This window comes from Platalea leucorodia (genome assembly GCF_965183815.1).
Source record: "Platalea leucorodia genome assembly, chromosome: 6".
Classification (NCBI taxonomy): Eukaryota; Metazoa; Chordata; class Aves; order Pelecaniformes; family Threskiornithidae; genus Platalea; species Platalea leucorodia.
Genome location: NC_138828.1, coordinates 50,897,088 through 50,921,594, shown reverse-complemented (window position 1 = coordinate 50,921,594; position 24,507 = coordinate 50,897,088). Strand labels below are relative to the sequence as shown.

The 24,507-nt window shown below is 43.2% G+C and overlaps 2 protein-coding genes across 5 annotated transcripts; one reads left to right on the top strand and one right to left on the bottom strand.

Annotated features, from left to right (window-relative positions):
• Positions 1-1,106: 1,106 nt before the first annotated feature.
• UFSP2 (UFM1 specific peptidase 2) lies at positions 1,107-17,345 on the top strand. Of its 3 annotated transcripts, none has more exons than XM_082315631.1 (12): positions 1,107-1,175; positions 3,016-3,094; positions 4,981-5,161; positions 5,243-5,309; positions 5,628-5,785; positions 6,629-6,821; positions 9,101-9,169; positions 9,638-9,802; positions 11,159-11,283; positions 13,381-13,457; positions 14,960-15,084; positions 16,542-17,345. In XM_082315631.1, exons 2-12 carry the CDS (start codon positions 3,031-3,033, stop codon positions 16,626-16,628), a joined length of 1,311 nt encoding a protein of 436 aa, XP_082171757.1. In that variant the 5' UTR covers positions 1,107-1,175; positions 3,016-3,030; the 3' UTR covers positions 16,629-17,345. The 3 variants fall into 3 exon arrangements, 2 of the variants coding, with proteins under 2 accessions (XP_082171757.1, XP_082171756.1); XM_082315630.1 differs by having other exon boundaries at positions 9,028-9,174; positions 16,542-17,343; XR_014228554.1 differs by lacking the exon at positions 16,542-17,345 and having other exon boundaries at positions 9,028-9,174; positions 13,385-13,457; positions 14,960-14,983.
• Positions 6,850-19,905, bottom strand: ANKRD37 (ankyrin repeat domain 37). 2 transcript variants are annotated; one of them, XM_082315632.1, is made up of 5 exons: positions 19,768-19,905; positions 19,282-19,434; positions 18,469-18,560; positions 17,721-17,950; positions 6,850-8,082 (listed from the first exon to the last, which is right to left on the bottom strand). In XM_082315632.1, the coding sequence occupies exons 1-5, from the start codon at positions 19,792-19,794 to the stop codon at positions 7,838-7,840; spliced, it is 747 nt and encodes a 248-aa protein (XP_082171758.1). In that variant the 5' UTR covers positions 19,795-19,905; the 3' UTR covers positions 6,850-7,837. The 2 variants fall into 2 exon arrangements, with proteins under 2 accessions (XP_082171758.1, XP_082171759.1); XM_082315633.1 differs by lacking the exon at positions 6,850-8,082 and adding an exon at positions 17,245-17,369.
• Positions 19,906-24,507: the final 4,602 nt, after the last annotated feature.

Genomic DNA, 24,507 nt, shown 5'->3' with positions numbered 1-24,507 from the left:
GCAGCACAGCAGTGGAAATCTATATAATAATATAGATTTTATACATTCTATTATAAAAAATAATATGCTGGAACACTGTGTACGATGGAAGGGCTAGCCACATTTTGCTTAAACTCACTCAGCACACAGGAGGGACAGCATGCAGAAGTTTTAAAAAGTTTGAAGCAAATTGGTTTTGCAACGTGGGGAGGTTCACACAGTGTAAAATGCACCATCGCTTCATCAGGTAAACTCAGTACTGTTCTTTGATTACTGGTAGATCTAGACATTGGGTAAGAAACCAAAGGGCAGGCGACGACAAATAGCACCGACAGAAGAGATGACAGAAAACTGACCCTTGGAAACAAACTTAAGGCGTCGCTGTTATGAAGCTGGTTGGCATTACTGGTGAGGAGGATAGGAATAATTTATCGAAAATGAACAGGGCTGGAATTAAATTCTACAGTGTAAAGCAAAGATCGTCGATCAAGGGATTAACGGGAAGGATTTTTGGACCGCAGCAGTTCGATGCGACTGAGGAGATGTAACAAGGTGGACGAGCCCGGCCTTGAAGCAGCAGCATTGCGAGGCAGCAGGCGGGCAAGCACGGTCCAGGAGCGTCTCCCAGGGAATTTGTAGGAAAGGTGAGGAAATACCAATATTTTGCCACAGAGCGCTGATACCACATAAACTGGATGAAGTACAGCTACGGCTGGTTGCCCAAGCTAAAGAAAGCTCAACTCTACGCGCTGCACCACAGCGCGCCGGCCCACCGGCAGGGCACCAAGAAACCGGCCGGTGAAACCCAGAGGGAACCGAGCGGCGCCGCGGCACCTACTTGCCGGAGCCGGCACCTCACTGGGATGGGACCGCCGCCGACAGCAGCGAGAGGCGGCCCGGCGGCGGGGGGAGGCCGGCGGCGGGGGGCGCCCAGGGCCGCCGCCCGCCCTCTGTTGGTGCCGGTTGCTCCGGAGGCGGGAAAGTCCAACAGGCAGAGCGGGCGAGTCTCGTCTATCCCCCGCCCCCCCCCCGGCTCCCTGCAGTGGTACGGCCCAGAGCCGTGGCGGCTGCGCAGCACCGCACTGCGGGGGAGGTGGGGCATCGTCCATCGTTTCTGCCGGGGGGGAAGCGGGCAAACTCTCTCCCCGCCTCTTCAGCGTGCGCCTGCGCGGGGGGACGCGGCGCAGAGGGACGTGGTGAGTCCGCCCGCCCCGGGGACCCGCGGCTGGGGCGGCCCGTCCTCAGCGGGGAGGGGGGGCTCCCGCTCGGGCTGGGCGAGCAGCGGGGCCGGGGGGTGCCCCACAGCCCCCCTCGGCCGTTCCCCCCCGCACCCGAAACGGCCGCGGGGGAGCGGTCTGAGGCGCTGCCCGGTCCTGTGGGGAGCGGGGCGGGCTGGTGCCCGCTGCCGGCTGGGTGCTCCGCGACGGCGTTCGGGCCCCCAGGGGCTCCTCGGGGGGAAGGTGCCGAGGCCCCCGGGGCAGCTCAGGGTGCGAGGCCCTTTCTGCAGGGCCCGGGTTGTGTCGGGCCGGGCAGCGGCAGCTCCCGCGCCCCCCCCCTTCGCCCGCCCCTCGCGGCGGCCGTTCCCTGCCCCCCGGCACCCTGGGGGTCTCGGCCTGCGCGGCTTTCGGCGGGCGTTCGTCGGGAGACCTCCTCGTCCGTGATGAGCCGCTGTCAAAAGGCCAAATCCTCTCTTACTCCTTTTGCAGAGCTCTCCTTTTCATTCGTGAGCGTTATTGTTGCCTTGTAATAATTCAAATGAAAAACGTCTTTCACGTCAGCCCAGGCAAACTTCGTATCACGTGCTGGCGCCTGTGGGTCCCACACTCCAAGGCCTTTTTAACCGTGTTATCTAAAATAGTTCAGGATTATGCACTAGACATTTCAATCTTGCCTTTTTTTTTGTTTCTTGGAGCAAATTTTAGCACTCTAGAATCACAGAAACCCAAAAACCCTTCGTCCAGCGCTAAAAGTGTAGATGCTTATATTTCTATCAGGCGTGCATATTTTTTAATATATTTCTGTTTAGAATACTCTTAATGGAAAGAAAATGAGTCCTATGTTTTGATTCTTTTATTTCATGAATAGTGATAGCGCTGCACCTGCAAGTTTCCCATACATTGTAAGCAAACAGGTATGCGATAAGTCTTTCCAAAGGGTCTTAGTGTAATTATTCTTACAGGTGTTTGCTGGGGGTTTTTTTAGAGCAATTAAGGCTGTGAAGCATTTCTTTTTGTGCACTGTTAGATTGAGCAATACCCACACTCTTCTGGCCTGTCGCCTTTTGTTCCTCTCTGTACTGGCACAACTGTTTTTGTAGTGGTATGTTGAACTTGGCTGGGAGTTGATCTGGCTGAAAAAGTTATCTCTCAATAAAAGGGTGGTTTTCCATCGGGACGAGTTCTCTGATGAATTTCATGTTAAAATGTCTGCAATGAACAGTTGCAGGGACACAGGGCAGGGACTTCAGAAGGGGAAAAAAAACAGCTGGGTGGTCTCTGTGCAGGCAGAAGCAGCTCTTCTGTCAAACATGAAACAGCCTGGGTTCTAGAGGTTGTATTCCCCCTTCCCCCCCTTTTTTTTCCTTCTCCTTTCCCTGAAGCTGTGATTTCCTAACCAAGATGAATGCACACTTACAGATGTGCGTAGTTAACCTTTCTGCTCCACTGCTCAGAGCAGTCCTTGGTTTACTTGAACTGAAAGAAGACGCATAAGAGAAACACATTTGGATTGAAACAATGATATTTTACCCAAAATATTTCTAAATGGTAAAAGTACAGGATTAAGACTTTCTTGTTTAGGTAGGAAATGTGTTTTAAGGACTGTTTGTAGCAGCACTCATGTAACGGAGGTACTGGCTCTGGCAACTATGCGCTGCTGTGCTGCTCTGTTCCCTGTTTATTCACTGGCCTTTCGTACAGCAGCTGCAGTAATTACCGGTGTGCTTGCACGCTGTGGCATAGTAACAATCAATTGTAACTCCAGAGAAAGCATGTTGAAATAACTATTCATTTTCATTTGCTCTCTTTTTCTCCTTAGGTAATTCTAGAAGCTATGGACATACTCTTTAGAATAAGAGGAGGCTTGGATCTTGCATTTCAGCTAGCAACTACTGATGGTGTGTCTATAAGACTCTAATAGATTTCTTAATAAAAGGTTATTTATATAAATGTTGATTAACTAGCTATGATGTTTGTTTTCTTGGCGTTTCACCAGATGTTAAGTGCTTCTTCCCAAACCTGTAAATATTAAGTACAAAAAATGTTATTCTTTATCTCCATTAATTTTCGGACAGTCTTTTTCCATCATATGTTTTTTATTTTAATTTGAAGTAAAGTGTAAATGCCATTTTTGGATTGTTTTATTCACGTATTTTTCCTACTTATTGATATGGTATTGGGATTGCTTTTCAGTTTGAATCCAAAGTTGTCCCTGAAATTCCAAACAGAGAATAACTTGATGAAAATGAATTCCTTATAACAGGATTATATTAATAATACAGTTTTGAGATTATGGTCCAGTCTTTCTAGAGAAATAGAGAAGATGAACAAGCTAACTAGTTACTATACTGAATTTAGGTGGGATGGGCTACTGCAATTCTACGTGGAATTGGGGCTAGACCATATGGTGTTAAGAGGCTCCTCTAGTCCCATGTTCTTACAGTAATGTGACTTTCACTTCAGAAAGTCTGCTCGAAGCTGCCCGTGGCTATTGAGTATCATAGGGCGGAGTGGGGAAGGAGGGTGTCTTTAACTCAGCTGTAGCTCATTCTGCATTTTAAAAGGATGTGTCTTTACTAGGAGCTCTGAATTCAGTGCTAGTGAACCTTGGAAAGGAGCTTTGGCTCATTACAGTTCATGATGTGGAATAGTAGTTTTGAATGGGTTGGCCTTATGCATAGCGACTTTTTGTGAATTGCGTCCTTAGAGGAAGGCTATTTATTTGACTTTGTTTACAGTGTAGTGAAGTTTAACCACAGTGAAGCAGAGTGATGCTGAGGTTGTCCAAGTGCAGCATAATATTCTACAGAGAAATAGTTAGTATGTGAATATGGCAGACCACTCCTTTGAAGGCAGTGAGGTTTTTCTTTTGGAGGAGATCTAGCTAAGTATGTTGGGATTTGTTTAATTTTGCTAATACTGTAGCTTTTATAGACTTCTAGTGCAAAAGTCAACTAATAGTGGCCAAATCTAAGTTAATGTGTTAAAGAAATACAGTTCGGCATGGTCTTTGGTAGCTTGTTAGGCTTTGTATAATAGCTTGCTGCATTCTAAGTAATGGTTGTTAACCTCCTTGGTGAGGAAAGCAATGCTGGAAATGTGCAAAAGTTGCTCTGTCATATCCAGTATTGGTTCAGGTTGTAAGGAGTGGGTGAAACTTAAAAAGACAAGTCAAGCCCTGAAAGACAGATATCTATACCAGTAACAACGATTCAGGCTGACCAGGGTGTGGCTTACAGTTGCAGGCGTACATTGGCCAAAATTTGCTCTGCAGCTGGACTGTAGGCCCTGCTTTTCCAAAAAATTAGTATGTTTTTGGTTTGTATTTCTGGATAATGATATGAAGTCAGAAACATGTGACTCAGATTGAATCTTTCCAGTATTTACTCAAAAGACTAAACATAACCATATGTAGAAGTTTGTCTGTACACAGAAGCTTGTTTGCAACTGTAGGCTTGGTTAAGAGTTACTGCTGTGAGAATCGACTGTGGTGTAGGTTATTCTTCTGGGATTCATTCAGCTCTTCGTATTTGACAGCATCTGAGAGAAACAGTACGCTTTTGTTCAGGCAGCTATGAGTGTGAATGTTTGAGACAGACCTGCTAAGTGAAATCTTATCTCATTTTTTGTTTACGTGGCCATTTTTCTGATCATAACAGCACTTATGTTTTTATTCCAAGTCAAAACATATCTTTTTTTTAAAATGTATGCCCAGCAGCTGTAACAAAAGTGATGGAATTTTCTAGGCTTATTGTGTTTGTTTTGTATCCTTATTGTGTTTCAGAAGCATCAACAAAAAAGGCATTAGGATATGTTTTCAGTGATCTTGCAAACAAACTGTCCTCGGATGTTCTTGTATTAAGAATTTGCCACAGTTCAGTCTACGTATGGCCTAACAACGGTATGAACACTGTTCCAGAGCTGACTGATGATTCTGCTTGTAAGGAGATAAGACGATTTATACAGTGAGTATATTTAAAAATATATAATTTTTTTAATAGATTAACTTCATATTACAGAAATTTCTCTTTCTGTTGACACTTCAGATTTGATCAAGATGATGAGACCAAACGAAAGCTTGGCAAAAAAAAGGATAAAAAGTTACAAGATACGGTATGTGTCTCACCACACTAATAAATTATATCAGACAACCTATCACTTAAAAATTTTTAGATCTGCCCTCTGTAGGCTTTTCAAACAGACATTGACATGACTTAAAGGAATCCTTTTAAAGTCACTGAGACTCGGTGTGAATGCACAGATCCATCTGCAGTAGATCAGCACATAGAAGTTTGTCTTTAACGTTACTAGCTTCTTTTAAACCCAGCTATTTCATTACTGAGTTTGATAGGAAATATCTACAATCTTTCTTTTGCCTTCTTGGTGCATGTGTTGTTGGAAATGTACTATTGGTGCCTGTATTCTCTGCAGCAGCAGATAGTCAATATAGACCTCATGTTGGAAATGACGTCTTCATTGGCTGCTTTGGCTCCAGTCATTGAAAGGGAAAATAAGGAACACCACTACGTTAATATGACGTTACCAGTTGATGTTGTTGTATCTGTTTCTCCAGAAGAAACGTGGGGACAGTAAGTGTTATCCTGAACTTGAAATTTTTCAGCTTCATTTCTGCTTTTTCTTGAAATAATGAAGTAAAGCTATCATATCATATCATTAATCAGTTTAATGAAGTAGCATATGGTATTTTTGTAATGGAATTTAACTGTGTAAATAATAAAAGCTCCTGTAGACAGCTGTTACCTTTAATAAGCTTGAGGCACAATCCTTCTGCTATCTACAAACAATTCAGTTTATCAATGTCTGATAGATTTGATAACTCATAACCATTGCTTAGCCTGGAATTGAGAAAGTCAGGAAGATGTTCTAAAAATTCTTGTATGTACATGAGTGCGTATAAAAGTGAGAGCTGGAGTGTATTTGATGAGTCTTTGTAATCTCAGTACTACGTGAGGGGCTGCAGCTGGGTGGGTGCAGGCGAAAAACATTAAAGTCCTCCTCTGTGTTTTTTCGTTGCATTTTTTCCATAGGATTTGACTCTGAAGGATGCTAAATGGGGTGGATAAAAATGAAAAAAAAAAAAAACAAAAACAAAAAAAACCACAACTATGTATTCATATATGTAACTTTTATTTTGGCGAATGCTCATAATGGTTGTATTTCTGATACGAGGCCAGGGTACCTGCGCTTTGGAGGGTTGAATCACTCGGGAGTAGCTTCTGTATGCAGGCATGCTTTGAGTAAAGCACGATGAGGTTCTGTCTCTCTCTCTGGGAGTGGAAGCATGGAAGTAGCAAGTTCATCAGACCAGGGGCAAATATGCATATAAGTATTGCATAACTATCAGAGCTATGAGAGAAAATGATCCACTGTCACTGTTCTACTTCTTAATTATTCTCCCTTTTACTTTGCAGGGTACAAAATCTCCTGGTGAAAGCAATTCACAGGCAATTAACTGACATGGAAAGATGTATCATGAAATATGTGAAGGGAACATCGATTGTTGTACCAGAGCAATTTCATTTCATGTTACCAGGAAAAAATCATCTTGTAACAATCTCGTATCCTACAGGTATTTCAGATGATCAATTGGAAAGTTACAGAAAGGTAAAGCCAACAAATACTAACAGAACCTGATTTCCTAAGTATATTATTATTACTACTGAAGTAGTGGCAAAGCTTTTCATTTAGCCAACGTAGAATACATACTAACAGATACTGCTCTTTCTTTAGTTTATTTTTATTATAACTGAAGCAGTATAGTGAATGTGGAAGCTTGATTTATTAGAAACAATTTTATAAAATGTATCAGATCTCATTTTTGTAAGGGAACAATAGAAACTTTAGAACTACATAGGATTTGTCTTAGGTTTTATCTAAATTATACTTCTGGTACTGTATTCTTTGAATTTCTCCACTTCCATCATAGAATATCAGATTCCTTGTAGCGTGTTGTTACTTTCAGGCTTTAGCATGTGTCCTGAAAGGGTCAGGGTTGGGGTTTTTTTTGTTTGGTTTGGTTTCTTGGGGTTGTGCGTTGTTGGGTTTTTTGTTTGGTTTGGGGGGGCGCTGCTTTTTGTGGCTCACAGCTGACCAGCCTTAGCTAGCTTTTGCCTGTTTTTTGCCTTCTGGGTTGGCACATGTAGAAAAAGCAGTATGGATGCGGTGGAAAAATGTTCTGATGTGGCAGTCCTTTTGGATTGAGACGCGTACCTGGGAGATACCAGTTCAGATCACACAGTTACACATACCGAGAGTTACACGTACTCTTCTGCTGCCTTAGAGGTGTAGAAGGCGTGGGGATTTTTCATTTTCATCTTCTGTGTGAAGCATTACCGGGTATCTAAAACCCAATCTATTTTGATACAAAAATTCACAGATGCTTCTCTCGCAGCCCGAATCTCCCTGAGGGGGAAACGGAATATTCAGAGTCCCTGAAATAAAACTCAATGGCAACAAAGTTACTGTTAAGCAGGTATCCTTTATTGCAGCTCTGGGGATTCTCCACCATAAGTGCTCCAATGAGTTAATGAACTTTCAGAGAATATAGACTAATACAATCATACATATTCATAGGATTTCCGGGAATTCGTTTACATAAACATGAGATTTCCAGGGACTTATTAACATATGTAAATATCCGATCTGCATGCGCAGTCATCTCCCGTGGTGGTCTTCATGTGGTCTTTGGGGGTCTTCAGATGAAGGCTCGTAGTCGTCTTCACTGTGTTCGCTGATTGACCTTTGCTTCTGCGCAAACTCAGTCCCAGGATCGCGTAAACGGTGTCCTTCAAGGCTGTTGCTGTCATTCTTCTGTGACTTCCCATCTTCATGGTTCCGTGCATCTGTTCTCCCAAGGCCGAGTTGTCTGTAACGAGATTATCCCGGAGCCCCCAGTATCTTAGAGCTGTTCTTCTAGCTGCTCCCTAAATCACATCAGACCGTCCTCTTGTCTAATAAGGTATTCACAACATCCTTAAATCACAACAGGACCTCTTCTTATCTAATTGAGTAACTAAGGCATTTACAACACCTTTCTTACTCTTGTGGGTTTTAACCCTTTCAATTCCTTGCATTTGCAGAGGCCTCGGGCACTGGTGGCACATGAGCCTGTCCTGCTCTCTGACTGCTGCTCGCTTTTATCCACGACTGCTCAGTGTTACTGTAGCTAATGTAGTTGGGGTCAGTGTTAGGCTGTCTGTGTGACATGTATTACCTGTGTTGCACACGTTATCCTAGATGATCTCATCATTCCTTTCGCTCTTAAGCTCTGTAAAATAAGACGATGTATCTCTTTAAATGCGGTTGCTGTGTTGTAAGCAGTGCTTAAAAGATACAAAAATGGACTGAATCTGTTTAAACCATAAGGTTGATATCTTTACTTTGTCTCAGTATGTGGTATATTTGTATGTCTTCAATATTAGTTAAGATCATAATTCAGAGTGTGTATATCTACGCTGCTACATAGGTAGAACTGTAACCCTTTTCTGTTATGGTGTATTTTACCCTACTTTCATGAGACACTTGTCGCTTATGATAACCTCAGTGGGGCTCCAGCGGCAGGTGTTGTGTAACAGGACTGCATAAAATAGGGGGCCCCTTGGACAGGAGGTAAGCCTCCGTGAGCTTCCTTTTGAGAGGTGAGATCTAGCAGCAAACATACCCGCTGAATATTAATATATTAAAATCTGCTTAAATTTACTGAACTCTGCTCTTAAAATTGTTCATGTCTCTATTGTTACTTACAGTGTGGTGTTTCTCTTAATCCAAAATTTGAATTGCGGTCTTTATTTTTATTCTAACTTGTATGTAGGAATTACATGAGTTATTCAATCTGCCTTGTGACAGACCATATTTCAAGAGAGCAAATGCTTATCATTTTCCAGATGAACCATATAAAGATGGATACCTCAGAAATCCACATTTACATCTTAATTCACCTGGTACAGAGTCTGGTACGGTAAGTTTAAATTGAAACATTTGTAAGAAGTATTTTTTACTTTTCTTGAGATTTGTTGTTTAAAAAAAAAAGTAATTTAGACGGTCAGTATTGTATAGGTGAGAGGAAGTGAAGGAACAGACTTGGCCTTTTAAGCAAAAGGGCTTCTTTGCGCAACATGGCATTGCTTTAGCTATATTTGTCCCAAAGAAATCATATTTTCTTGGAAAAGAATGTACACACTTTTAGCGTGTACTTTAAAAGTTTCTCAGAACCAGGGCAAGAAACTAAAACTATGAACAGAGGTGTTTAGGAGACAAAAACAGGAGGAGTAATCGTGTATGAATAACAAACCTTCAATTCTTCCAAAGATTTGCAGTCCCCGACCGAAAGCTTTTACAGTGCAAGTGACATAGGCGCACGACTTCTCTGAAAACTGATGCGAGTGTGATCAGATTAATTTGTATTATCTCTTTCTGTGCAGGTTTATTTAGTACATGGTGTATATAGTTATCACCACTATATGCAGGATCGGTTTGATGACAGTGGTTGGGGCTGTGCCTATCGGTCTTTGCAGACAATCTGTTCTTGGTTCAAGCACCAAGGTTACATTGATGCACCTATACCAACACACAAGGAAATTCAACAGGTACCGAACACTTAAACAGATTAATTATTTTATGCATATTTGTCTAGAAAAGTTTATCTAGATTATTTTTAAAATATCAAATTCATATATTTTAGACTTCAGATTTGTGTGATATTTTTAATTTATCTCTTAAATTGAGCTATAGTAGTTCTGAATTATTATTTTTAACAAGTTTTATTATAGTAGATCTGTCTCCAAATGTTTCAGTGTCGGGTGACGTTATCTGTACAAATAAGACTCATTAAAATAGTCTTCTAAATATTTCCTTGGACTGATGTTCTATTAGAAGCTCAGATTATGACATTTTCCCTGTTTTTGCCAAATGAAAGAAAACAAAGAATCCAATGTGTCATATTTAAAATCAGTTTTAAAACCGACTTTTGTATTCAGTGACAGCTGGATTAGTCCCCAGATGCTATGCATTGATTTACTGCTTTCTTTTGCTACTTTGCCTTTGAGAGTAGTGGGCTTTTCCGGTCTTTCGAACTCTCCTTCACTTCTTTTTCTGTTGTGAATTCAAATGCATACCTGAACATGTTCATTTCTGTGAACAGCACTGAAGGAAGACTGTAGGCTTGGGTAGCTAATATTGTATGCCTAGCAAGAAATACTGCAATGATCTTCAGTCTTCTAAAAATAGTTCTTTGCGTTATATTTATTTACTGAACATTTTTAGCAAAGTTCGATTCATTCCATAAAACAACTTTCATCGTACCTAAAAGGGATGTGAGCACTAAAGTTAAAACTGCATTTCCTGAACACTTCTCAGTCCACACCTAAACCTAACAGCAACTGAAGTCCGTGCGCTCCTGCAGTGTTTTGAGACACCTAGAAGAGGGCAGTAGCCTTCAGGAGACTTTGTGGGCTTTGTATCCTGAGCGGAAAAGGCCCCCTTCAAGCACTGCATGTAATGTATAAGCCTCAGAATGGAGAAGAGTTTAAAATAAACCACAGCCCTCGGTGTCTTTCAGTGGCCTCTCCCTCAGAGCACTGTTTTATGGATCCTTTTCTGAGATGCTTTGGATGGGGATGCAGGTACTTCAGTCCGTGAAGCGGATTCTGCAGTGCAAACGGTGCGCTCCAGTGCTTGACAGCTCGGTGCTCACCATCCCAGCCTGAAGTCTGCCTGTGGACCTGGGGTTGTATTCTGGCCTTACAGGCACTGTTGGCATGAGTGACAGTTCCCAAACAGAACTGCAGTGAATGAATTCAATACCCGTTTGCCTGCTTTTGACCAGCTAGGGTTAAAACACGTTCCCATATATATACAAACCAACTTTGTTCACAAAAAGTGGTAGAATTGCCTGCTAAATGTTGTTGATGTTTGTTTTTCTTCTTCATCATGATGTTACAAAGGCACTGGTTGATGCTGGAGACAAACCTGCAGCGTTTGTTGGGTCACGGCAGTGGATTGGTTCAATTGAGGTACAGCTTGTTTTGAATCAGCTTTTTGGAATAACATCAAAAATACTATTTGTCAGGTAAGAATCAGATCTGTTTAATAGCTCAGTAATTATTAAAAGACTGAATGCTGTAAAATGCAAATTACGATTACAATACATGAGATAATAGGGATAATAAAAGAGATAATAAATCTTTTAAGAGTTCCTTGTTCATAAACCCTGTATTCCTGCCTCTGGTTGTGCTGCGGTAAGTGCTTACAAATGAAGATATTGCTAAACTTCCTGTGGGCTCGGGGTTCCAGTTTACAGTTGCTGTAAATTGCTTAGAGATATGCAAACTGATGTGGAATTCAGCCTGTTCCTTTGCACCACAAACATAATTTTTGAAGCAGGCACGCAGTCCAGCAGTCATCATGACCTGAACGCACGCTAACAGTGAACGATTACTTCGTCCGCAGAGCGGACATTCAGGATTGAGGCAAATTGCTGAGCAGCCTGGAAATAGTGTTCTCTTTTCTGGATTTGTGTGACAGATAAAACAAGGGATTTGTTTCCATTCTGACATTCTCATACACAATGAAGATCCCTAAAAATATGTTTGGGAGAAAAAGAATAACGTTCAGCATTTATCAGAAGTAAAATTACTTGGATTTTTGCCATTTAGGCAGCACTAAGCAGACTAAAAATCCCTGAATGTTTTGTGATAAATACAATAATGAAATAAAGAATATAGACTAATTTAGCAGTATGAAAATTCTAGTCAAGTAGAATACTACTCATGTTTATTTAGACTAAATTCTACTGTGGATACTCTAAAAGAGCGTGCGGTGTTGGTGATTCTTAACAGTAGGATAATAGTTCAGGTCTTCAATATTTTGTAGAGCTTTATACAGCCAATTTTAATCGTTTTTGTTCCAGAGCTTATATTTGCAGACTGTCCACCTATTATTTATAGCAGCTGTGACAGGCCGTGCCAGTATGAAGGTTTTTATTCCTGCACATAAGAATATCAAATAGATTCCTTTGTGAACTGGGTAGAATCGCTCATAGTGCTGCTACAAGGGAGCACCCATGTTCTTCAGGATTACGAAAAGCCAGCATCGCTGCCACGCTGAGAAGAAGTGTCATGCATCTTTTTCAGCTGGTCACTGGCAGAGGATAGCATTTTTGTCGGGGGCTTATTTCCAGCTAGCACCTCTTAACTCTTCATAGAAATAAGACTTCACAGCTGCACCAGCAACACTAGTACTGAATCCATTATAGTAAATGCACCATTTCCCAGAGTTCCAGTTTCGTATTCTGTCTGCATTTCATCCATCTCTCCAGGAACTTGAGAAGCAGGCCCACAGGCTTTCTTTGGGTTTGCAAAAGGTTAACCACTATATGGAGAAATCTAAAGACAAGATATTAAAAATATCTGTATTAATTTCCTTGCCTAGCTTCTGTCACCACTTTTGGGAGTACTGTCGGTTTTCTAAGGGGAGTATGAGTCTCCGTCAGACACGTCTTCTGCTCCGAATCCTGGAGTATGTGCACATATTGTGTGCGCGCACCTTTCTCTTCCATGTAGACTTCTCTTGTCTGTGGCTGGTCCCCGTAGTTGAAAAGGAAAGCGGGGAGATTATAACAAAGCTAAGTTCAGTGTTGCTTTGGACAGATTACTAATGTTATTTGAGATTTGATTTTTGTTTTTTAAAAGCCAACTTGGGTATAAGTACTGCAATTGCTCGTGCAGTTACAGTGGAAACCTATCTTAAGAGGCGTCATTATAAACACCTTTATCAGCACCTTGTTTTTGTTACGTTTCTGATGAAGGTCTGTTACTTCGGACTCCCCCTTGCTGACGGATGTAGCCAGCCTGTGTTTCAGCCACTTGTAGGGAGCCACTGGGGCTTACCAGCTGTCCCCACTGTGGGAGGCAAGCAGCAGACAAGTTACAGAAGCTGGCCGACTCCAGGTGCTCCAGTGGCAGCTGGGCTTATGGCAGGTTCATTGGTCCAAGCAGAGTCTCTAAGTTGCATTAAAAATTTGTTTCCCAGTTGTCCCAGGATGTTTACACAGAAAAACTCCAAGCCACTTTCAAACCAGTTACCTGTGCAGTTAACCAGTATAATGGATAATTAGAGAATTAAGCCTAATGAGGATGACAAATCGATTGTTGTTTTTCTTACCTAGCCAGGGTTCTGAACTAGCGTTGCAGGGAAGAGAGCTTGCTAATCATTTCAAGACTGAAGGAACTCCAGTTATGATTGGTAAGTGCTCGAGTATGGAAGAATGCCAGTGAAAGTGTGTGGACTCCCTATGCTAAATTTCATTTCAGTTAGAACTCATTCCGTTTACTGTACAAGAGTTAATCAAAACTCTAGGTGAATTAAAAATCATGCTTTTCCCAAGGGAGCCTGGAAAACAGTACAGTTTAGTCTGGCTGGTATCTTTTCACTCAGTATTTCTCCTAGGCCTAGTATCAAACCTGGTAACAAAAGTCAATCCTAATGGCGTTCTTAAAAACTGCTGTTAAACTCGGAACTCGAGAGCTGACTTCTGCTCTCTAGAGGAGCAGAGGTTCATACAGTTCCCCAAAACTTCCCATCACAGAAGAGCAGTGTTTATCTGGCTTTGAAAAGAAGGTTGTTATCCAAATTCTTTTTAAGACCAGTTTTAATAAGCTGAAATGTTGGTAACATAAGAAATGTCATTCATAAGAACGCCATAACTTTGAGTTATTTCCAAGACAGCTGCGGTTTAGAAAATGAAGAATATTGAAAATACCATTTTCAGCTTTAATAAAATCTTAATTTTAGCAATTTTCGCAATCTGCATTTGGCACTCCATAAAGATAGTGTTACTCTCTCAAATGAGAGGTGCCAGAAGTCCAGATTTTTGGTATGAAATATTTTTGGCCTTTCAGCATCCTTTTTGTCTGCATTTCAAGAATTTAGAATCCTGTGTTGAAAAATCTTGTAGTCTGTGACTTACCCTTCCCTGTAATGCTCTCTTGTGGATTGGTTTAATTTTTGTTGTTGTTGGGGGGGCAGAGGTTGGCTTTTTGGGGTGGGTTTTAGGTTTGGGTTTGGGTTTTTGGTTGTTTTTTTTTTTGCTTGTGTTCTTTTGGGATTTTTACAATTCCTATTTGTTGTGTGGAGTCATTACAGCAGTATCCCAAGGACGTAAACTCCTCATGCTATCTGAAAGAAACATGCAGGAGTCGACCTATGGCCAGCGCATCAAAATATCCCCTTTCCCTGTTTGCAGCCTAGAGAAAAGGGAGTCAGAAATTGCTACTCTGTCCCTAACATCCACTGATGGAACTTAGTAGAAAACAGCAAATAACCCTTATCCAGAAATTCTGATTTCTGTTCTAATTTTAGTCCTTTTACAACCGGCAAGTCTTCCAGATTACTTTTCTACAGTTAAGTTTCTTTAAAGAAAAAGTGAGCAAAACAGATGTTTGAAATATTCTTGACTTCATTGGGTGGAAGTGCTGAGGATTTAACCTGCCTTGCTGACAGGGAAGAAATTTCAAAAGTAAATTCTCTAGTTGTAGTAAGTAAAGTAAAATAAGTAACCTCCCCTAGTTGTAGTAGAGATACGTTCTTTAATAATCTGAAGAATTTTATGTAGGACAGCTTCAGAATCATTTTGATAACCAAGCTAATTGGTTAATAGAAAGTGTTGATATACTTTTATTTTAGGCTTGCATGTTTAGCCAATCTCAGTGAAAAATTTCTAGCAATTTGTGTTCCTCCTGTTTTAGGTGGAGGTGTTCTGGCTCACACAATATTAGGAGTGGCTTGGAATGAGATTACAGGGCACATAAAATATTTGATTTTAGACCCGCATTACACTGGAGGAGAAGATCTGCATGTTATTTTGGAAAAGGTGAGGCTTGATGCATATGCACATATATATATACACACGCACGTATGTATTATGTACATATATTTTGGCATTATACAAATAATGTACAGCCAAATACAAACTGGCTGTTCCGTAGCTTCTCCGTTCTGTATGGAGGAAGTGCTGATCCCGGTTAACCTGTATGTACACTACTTATTCTTAGTTTCTGAAACTTAGTGTCTTTGGAGCAGATGTATTGGGTCAGCAACTACATAAAGTTATTAAGAGTACAAAGAAATGTTCTTCACTTCTTCTGCATTAAACCACCTCCCCTTTTACCCAGTAGTATATACAATAAATGCGTTTGGTATTTTGAATGGAACAGAAAAACCTGTTCAGCCTGTAAAATGCTGTTACTGAAGTAGAGAAGATAATCATTTATTCAAATTTTTTTAAAAAATCCAACACTAGGCATTCTCAAATCAGGCCTTTAACTAAGGTTAAAGGGCAGGTACTGAGCTGTTTTGAAAATCTGGGAAAACTAAAGAACTAGAAGGCATGCAATATTTCCTTATTTAAAGCTACTAAAAGGGATGACATAGCACATTACAAAACAGTAAACGTAGTGTCAGAAACTTAAACTGTGAAAGTGGTTAAATCATCCTATAGGTGTTAAGTAATTAATTTCTTTTCTGTTCTTCATATCAAGTTGCAAATAGCAACTTTTATTTCATATCTTTATTTAACACCCTTGGGTTGGACCCAACTAGGAAAGCTGTTGAAGAAACATTTTGCTAGCCCCATAATGATCAAAGTTTGAAATGAATACAGAAAGAAGCAATTTCCAAAGAACGTGTAGAACCAAAGGCTGTTACAGCTCCAAGGTGTTCAGGAGGATAAAATACATGCAGAAGCCCCTTTCCTCATCAAAAGTGGCAGGGGAGGGGAGGAACTGAGGTGGACTTTAAGTTTGTCGCTCTTTTCTGCAACAACACCTCGTATAATTATGTGGTACTCTGCAAACTTAAGAGCTTCGTTAGACTGTTTTTCTGCTAGATCATGATGACCAGCACACCTTCTGATGTGAAGAGCTCTGTTTGGCTTTGAAATATCAGCCATTACCAAGGAAGGCAAGGGTTCCTCAAGACGAGAGAAATGGCAACTGTGAGAATTGCAGAGTTTCAGGATAATATTAGTCTCTCTGTAGCAGCAGAAGGTAGTGGGATGTGGGGGGAAGAAAGAGATGCTACTTTTCAGGAACTGAGCTGGGGTGGGGAGGGAGGAGGGGGGAGAGAGACTGTAAAGTGCTTTCCGTCAATGTGTTTCCAGGCAGGTAGAGAACTTTCTGAAAATTGTGTGTCATTGCATTCTACAGATATTTGAAAAGAATTCATACAGCTTGGATTAAAATTAGTAAAATAAAATAGAACCAATAGTAGTAGATAAGAAAAACAGAATTTGTGGTAGAGTTAAACACTATCTTGCTTTTTCTTGGACAGGGCTGGTGTGGATGGAAGGGCCCAGACTTTTGGAACAAGGACGCCTATTATAATCTGTGTCTACCTCAACGACCAAAAACTATTTAAATTCCAAGTTTATGCTGGAACATGCTAAGCCAGAATACGAGCTGATCTAGATATAACTGTCTTGTTAATTATCAGAATAATGCTTTAAGTCAATCAAAACCCTGTTGAAATAGAAATGTTGCTTGAGTAATTTAAATTAAGAAATATTTTTTTTTAAATGAAACCTCTAAAAATAAGAGTTATCTGCTGTGAAGTGTATTTCTTACAAATACATTTATTAAGTAACTAATACTCTTTTCTTTTGGCTAGGACAACTTTATGTTTATATAGCATTTTTTATTATGCTAAAATCTTTGCAGATTTTATTTTATGGAATTTTTTCTTGCCAAAAAGATGAACTGTCCTCTACCTTTTAGGTTCCATATAGCCAGCTGTCTTGTGCACTATGAATCTGTTCAAAGGCATCGTTTGCTGCCGGTACTGTTGATAACAGCATTTTAGAAGAGGAGTGGGAGCAAAATGGCTATATGTAGTGAATTTTATGAACTTTGTTCTCATATTTACACAGAAAAAATGTGAGAGAATTAATTGTTATATGCCCATTTATTTATAGCTGTATGAATACAACTATTCTAGGAGAGAAAAAAAAAAGTCTTCTGTAAGAAGTAAAAATAAACGAGCTTTCCTCCTTCTCAGAAGGAGACAATGTACCAGCATACATCTGGCTGCTCAGTGGACAGTCCAGTCATGTTTCTTCAGGCTTCGGCTTCCCCTTGATTTCATTTTGGGATTACAAGACATCTGTCATATGAACAAACAAGAATAAGTCTGTATCTAATGCCATCAAAACATTAGGATACACCTGCGGTCCTAGTAACAATGCTGTCTTTGTGAGCTACTCCATCAGTACAAGTACCAACCATTTCGGGTCTTATTTCCCCCATGTTAAAGTAGCCTTTTCAGTGGCATTCCCCATACACTATGCACTTTTTTATAAGACCATAACCTTAAACACCTATGCAAGTTGATCCTTACTGGCAGGCTTCTAAATCTAACTGCTACATATCTAACACCAAATTTATTTACTTAAATGCCAAAAGCATTAAAAAAATGAAAAATATTGTATTGTAGTAAGGCAAGGGTATTACACACCATCTGATCTTCTCCTCTTCCTGCTTATGGATCTGCTGGTTTCACTTTCTTGTTTCTGTGCAGCTGGATCCTCTCTCAGCAAGCCCCGTTTGTTGCTCAGCGAGCAGCCAGACCCTCCTCCCAGTTTCATTGTCTGAGTGTGCTGAATTGTCGTGAGGAACTTGGCGCATTCCAGAAAGCCATAAGCCAGCGCCAGGTCTGCTGCTGTTTGTCCACTGTTGTTGCACAAGCTGAAACACAGAATTAACAATACCTGTTCAATTAAATTGGAATATATATTATGGGTGAGCACTGGTCAAGATTAGTTTAATGATAACTTTAGACAGAATTACAGAGAGTCACCGAGAAGGCTTGTCAAGGGTAGCGTGGGAATCTGCTGGTATTAAATGCAGCAAGGAATAATTATTTTAAAATAAAATCGTCACCAGACTATGACTGGCTTAGTGTATCAGAAAGGCAAGAGGAAGGTGAGCACAGCTTTAATCAGAATGGGAATCTAACAAGGAGATCTTAGGGTCAGGAACGTTCTCTTAGCAGTTACTATGGAGGTCTTTAACATGGAAGTAAACAACAGCATATGCTCTATGCTACTTTGGTGTTTATGGCAGTTTTTAATACTCCTCTTAGGACTACAGTCATGCTGTATTTACAGTCTTAGCATGCGCGCTCTGAACAAGAAAAAGTACCGTGTAAAATACATGTATGCTTTGATACTGTTACTGAGGTGACTAAATGTCGTTCAACTTACTCAATTTTGGCATCGCCAGCAACAAGGAGAGCAAGACATTCCAAGCTCCCAACTTTTGCTGCTTTATGAATCGGGGCTTCTCCAAGGCAATCCTAAAAACACAATTTACACGTAGCAGTCATTTGAAAGAAGGGGAATAGGATGAAGCCATCTTGTTCTCCAACATGACTGTGATGGAGTGTTACCCTGTATACCAGCTGCTTGTGAGCTGAGAGAGAGATTAAAGGAATATAGCTAGCAAAGTGTACTCGGTGACTACCATTGCATGTTTAGTGTATTTATCACAGCAAAGCAGAAATACTGTCCCATGCAATAGTCAGTGTTTAACCTTTACCTTCTAGAAGATTATTTACACAGAATACACTTTGTACACTGATGAACAGCATCTTTCAGCACCGTTCAGGGATTCCTGTGAGCAACAACTTGCTGCTACCAGCTCAGATGTATAAGCAAATTAAACTTTGCAGCTAGAGGAAAAATCCTTTTGTTTACTGGAAGTAGAGGTAAAATTTCAGGGGAAAAAGGAATACCCATTTCTGTAAGAGAACTAAGGGGTTTTTTTACATTGCATGCAGCACTCTAAGTGTAAAAATTGCATTATAGGTAGCAAATGAAATAGCTAATGCAATATAGGATTTCTGGATCATGCTAGAATAAAGTTACTCTAAAATAAGCGAACCTAGGTACCTCATGCAATACACCTGTGCACATAAAACCCTTCTTAAATAAAAAAATATGTAAATAATATAAATTGGATTTACTGACATGCCAGATTAGAAGTGGGAGAAACAAAACAAACAACTGTATTTTTACCTGTTGGTTCAAATTCGCTCCTGTCTGCAGTTGCCAAAGTAGGAAAAAAGCTTCACCGCCACAAGCAGCCAAGTGAGCTGGAGACTGACCAAAGGCATCTGCAGGTGCGTTCACACCGGTTCCTGCCTCAAACAGATTGCTGAAACTACCAGACTAAAATAAACAAGATAGCAAAAAAAAAAAAAAAAAGCACACAATGTTATTGGCAGTCTAAGCCACAGCAAGTTTTAAGAACACTGTATCATAGCAGAAAACAACCCCCTCGCAAATCATCGGACCTTCATGCTCCACGAGACTGCCCTTTTACAAAAAAGCAATCCAAGCATGGCTTTTTTGGCTTTTCATCTCTTAACCAGAAATGCTGATGGACATCGCCAGCAGCCCAACGTATCTAGCAGCAACTCCAGGCAAACTGCACTTCATACAGCCCCGTGGCTGGGCGCCCGGCACGACAGGAACAACAGACCCACCTTCCCCAGACCTCACCTCTGAAGTGCAATCCGGCACCAGCATCGCCGCCCTTTTGCTGAGCGCGCCTGGCTCTCGCGGCTCCGGGGTGGCCGAGGCGGCGGGGCTCGGCAAGCAGCTCTCCCTCCCGTCACCCCGCCTCGCCGGCCGTAGCAGGAGGGGAACCCCTGGCTGCAGCCCCCGCCCACCGCCGGCAGCCGGCCGCGGCACGTACGCAACCGGGGGCGCAGGGGCGGAAAGCCGCCCGGCCGGCCTCCCCGGGGGCGCTGGGGGGCCGGCGGCAGGGCCCGCCCCGCCCCGCCCGGGCTGGCGGCGCGGTGCCGGGAAGCGGGCGGGCGAGCGGCGGGCGGGGCGGCCATGGCGCGCGGGGCGGCCCGGCACGTCCCTCACACACTCGCGGCGCGGGCCGGCGGCCGCGGGAGCGCGGGGCGGGAAAGGCGGGCGGCGGGGCCGGCGGCGAGAGGGCGCGGCCAGAAACCGCTGCGGGCCTCCTCACCGCGGCTGCCGCCGACACCCGGGGCGGCTCGCTCACCGCGCGCGCAGCAGCGCGCTTGCTTCGTGTGCCCTTGCCGAGCGCAGCCTCCAGCGCGGGCCTGCGAACGGACCGTAACGCTGGTCCGGAAAGACGACGTCGAGGCAGGCTTGGATCTAGGACTGAAAAACATAACAGAGAGGATTAACTTGGAATTCTTCCCCCCAAAAGCTTCCCCGCTACCTTCCTGCCGGAGCCCTGGCACCGGGGGAAGGAGACCGAGCAGGTGCCAAGGTCAGCCGCCTGTGAGCCCAGGGCTCCGGCTCGGCGCGTGCGTTCCAGCAAGCCCATCGCCAGTGCGAGCGGGGCTGGGCCTGGCGGCGATGGCGGAGGTCAGGACAGCCGCCTACTGCGTCTCTGTTCAAAACATTTGCAAAACCTGAATTTTCATTTTCCCTTCCCTGAGCCCTGAATATCCCAGAGAGGGTCAGACGTACCACATGGGCCAAGGTCACCAACAGAATTTCCACCTATAGACCGGTCTGTGCTGCAAACCAGAACCAGCCGCAGCCACGCTCACAGGCAGTTACCATCAAAAAGAATTACTTGACATCTACTTTGAACATGGCGACAGTGATGTTTCATGGCGAAACCCGCTTTCCCCCCGCAGAGCTTTAGCGCTCAGCGTCCACGCTTGCTGGGGGAGGCGGGGGGAAGAGGTGCATGCTCTGCTCACGCGCAGAGAAACCGCAGTCCCCATCACTGACTGCTTTGCGTTTTAAAGAACAACTGCATTAACTTCTTCCTGCATGGACACAGTGTTTCCTCAGATTATGTTTAAAAGCAACTGCCTGTCCTTTCCATGCTATAATATCCAATTTAACAGAGGATTCAATTACCACTAATCATGCTTCACAGTTAAAAGCCTGCAGAGAAGTGAAGAGCATCTTAACCCAGTGTCCAAGGTCTACGATTCTGTTTCCTTACCACTGCAGTATTTCCTTCTGTGTCAGATGCCTACGTGTTTGTTATGGAAGTTACTCATAATCACTACCATCATTTAAAAAAAAAAACGGAAATCAAAAGTCATGTGTTTAAAAAAAAAAATGCATGGTTTTGATAAACAGAGTTAAGGGAAAAGAAGCCTAACAGTGTTCCTTTAGGGGACATATAGTTCTGAAATAAACGCACAAACATTACAATTACCTCCTGCTTCTCCCTTGGGAAAGCAAATATAAATCATTTAAGTAGTGGAATATGAACATACACAGTATCATTCTTAAAGGGGCAGAAATCCAGGTAAAGAGGCAGTGTATCAATTCAGCAGAATTATTTAGTAAGTGACAGTTCTCACCTCTCCTTTCATACAGAAAGAAATACACCTGTGTAATTACCACATGGGTTTTTTTTCCTGAGCAGCTAGCCAAGCAAATTAGTTAATAAACAAATAAAAACCCTACACTTCTACCTATGCATTGTTAGGGATGAAATACCCCTGCATAGATGCCAGAAATCCACAATCATTGTTTACGCAACTATAAAGACTCTTCTGAAAACACACATATCCAGGAGTAGCTTAAAACTAAATAGTCTTGGATCGCCCAAGAGGTTTTTTTTAAAGGCCTTCCCTCCCCTACATTACCTCAGCGATTCATAGGTTTCAAGCTGCACCTGAGGAATCCCATTTTTCCAGCCTAACCACCCACACAAACTCCTGCATCCTGCCAGCCGCAACGCTCGTCAAATTCGTGGTAGTAATTAGTTCTTGAGCTTCGTGTCACATTTTGCTCATCTCATTAGTGCCTGCAAAACTTTTCTGCCTGTGAATAACTGATATGTATATTGGTTATAAACACAGATGCAACAATTTTGATCTAGTTTGTATGGCTCAGCCCAAGTGCCAGTTAAGGACAAGGCTTCCAGGCTACAGCTGTTCTGGAACATAACTCGCTGCAAGTTCCTCTGCGTTCCATATCTCAGACCACACATCTTGCATAGGTATCAAGAAAATGGAATTGGAAAAACTGGTCCTAATAAATGTGTGTAAGCAATTGGATAAACCGAGGCGTGCTGTTGAATCTCACACCCTTCAGCATCAAAAGCAGCAACGCGGCCCGGTGTTAATTGCCTTTGCTGAAGGGTATCGTTGCTTTCATAGGCTGTTGTTCGCTCTGCCTGTTAAATCAAGTAATAATTCACTGACGCTTTACAAAAAGTTTACTTTCCTGTAGACTTCTTAGGCTGCATCATCTACGCAAAATGAATCAGGATGAGTTTTAGGAGTTTTTTGGCACTTAGGGACTGTTGGAAAACATCATGCGGAGCCCACAGGTTTAACCACACAAATCCACGAGCATTACTCTTCTGTTTTGACCGTTGCCTCTGTCCCTGTTGCTACAGAAACAGATTGCACTGCCAGAAATGGAACGATGATAACCATCGGGGGGGGGGGGGGGGGGGGGGGGAGAAAGAAAAAGAAAAAAAAAACTGGGAATGCAGCTAAAGATCATTTTAAAAGCACTCTCGCAGCATTTTGGTATTGTATCCCTTTTTGTAAGAGAGACAGCCAGAAGCTCTCAACAGAATGGAAACAATGCCCTGCATTTCAGGAGAATCAGCTTCAAACAGCATTTTCCCTCAATTATCCTTCTAAGTTTTGTAGTATCTATATGGGGAAAACAAACTACATTACAACATACAGTTTCTGATCACTGGAAGTAGTGAAGTCCCATTTGCTAGACCGAAGTTTCACGGCCTATTGCCCTTTTAACTGAATTGCCTTCGGGGTTTCTGTTATTTTTGCCTATAATCGCTTTCTGCGGAGCATTTTGGGCTTCTGTGTTTAATTTGCAACAGGACTGGCACGTAGTGGGAACGATCCGGTGGATGCCCGAACCGCAGCCTGTCCTATCCCGTCACGTATTTTCACATTGTTTGGCACCGGCCAACAGCTAGGAACGTTACCTCCATAGACCCCTGGCCTACATGACACTGTCACTCTCCTTTCCTTCGGAAAATGGACCAAAAGCCAAAGGGAAAATGCCAACGTTACTTTCCCCACCTTCCTTCTGCTGCCTTGTCGAAGGCCGTGGCACCCCCAGGCCCAGCCACGGAGCGGTGCTTGATGCCACCTCAGTCCGGGCTGGGCTGCGCGGGGCTCTGGGACAGCGAGGGGGACGACCGCCAACCGCCGCCGGCCAACCGCCGCCCCCCGCCGGCGGCTCCCGAGTCACCGTTACCCGGCGGAGCCGGCGGGGCGGGCCCGGGCTCCCGCCGCCTGCCAGGCTCGGCCCTCGCCCCCTCCCGGCTGCGGGCCGCCCGGGAGGCCGCTGGCCGCCGGGGCGAGATGAACCTGCGCAGCGACCCGCTGCCCCGGGCCGGCAGCGCCCAGCCAGCCCCCGGGGGGCCAGGTAGGGAGCCGGCCTGCGGAGCCGCCCCCCCGCCCCTCAGCGGGGCCCCGCGGGCCGGGCGGGAGCCGGGCCGGTGAGCTCCCCCAGCCCCGCTGCTTCCCGGCAGGCACTGAAAGGTATTTTGTGATGTGAGGGCCCCGCTTTTGTTCAGGTCGGCTTTTAAGCTCTTCCATGGCAAATTTCACGTTCACAAGGGTCAGGTTGTCTTCACTGAACTTATCTATTTTATAAAATAGCCCTCTCTTTCACCTTAGTCTTGTAAAAAAGGTAACAAAAAGGGGGCACTGCCAGCTTCAGACCTTTAGTGTGCTTATTGATGCTGTTCCGTCTGTTTTGGGAAAAAACCCAAATGTCTGTCTATTTTTAAGCAGAGAACTGCAGCCGTGCTGCTTTATTTGCAAAAGCAGAGGAGCTGTTGGCGAAGAGAACGGCAGGTGGAGATCCTCTGGCACATTTTCTGAAAGGACAACTGTACTACGAAGAGGTTGTGGTTTCCTTCTTTTAAGTAAATGTTAGAAAGCTGACACTTTTCAGTACCATTGCAGTGCAGAAAGAGACACCTTAAAGAAACTGCAAGAGATGCCTATGCCTGTTTCTTCCCATGAAAATCACCAGGTGTTCCCCCTAAATATGCTTTTCCTACACATACCCCAGGCATCTAGCGGTGTCTTCCAGTTCCCTCTCGGGTCTGCAAAGGACCAGATAAGTAAGCGGCAGCCTACCCCTACAGCTAACTTCCAAGCCAAGTTGGTTTTCGGCCAGCTGACTGGCCAAACACACCACACTCTGTTTTCAGTTACGTGGTACGGGTTCCTGACCCAAGACACAGCTTTTGATCTTTGTTCCCTACCTAGCCACCAGTTTTGATGAAACCTG

Coding starts and splice junctions, on each gene's coding strand:
- UFSP2 (XM_082315630.1), top strand. CDS start 3,031: ATGGACATACTCTTTAGAATAAGAGGAGGCTTGGATCTTGCATTTCAG. Junction 9,803..11,158: donor CACACAAGGAAATTCAACAG/GTACCGAACACT, acceptor GATGTTACAAAG/GCACTGGTTGATGCTGGAGA. Junction 13,458..14,959: donor AGGAACTCCAGTTATGATTG/GTAAGTGCTCGA, acceptor CTCCTGTTTTAG/GTGGAGGTGTTCTGGCTCAC.
- ANKRD37 (XM_082315632.1), bottom strand. CDS start 19,794: ATGCTGGTGCCGGATTGCACTTCAGAG. Junction 18,561..19,281: donor GAGCGAATTTGAACCAACAG/GTAAAAATACAG, acceptor TTGTGTTTTTAG/GATTGCCTTGGAGAAGCCCC. Junction 17,951..18,468: donor GCTGGCGATGCCAAAATTGA/GTAAGTTGAACG, acceptor TCTGTGTTTCAG/CTTGTGCAACAACAGTGGAC.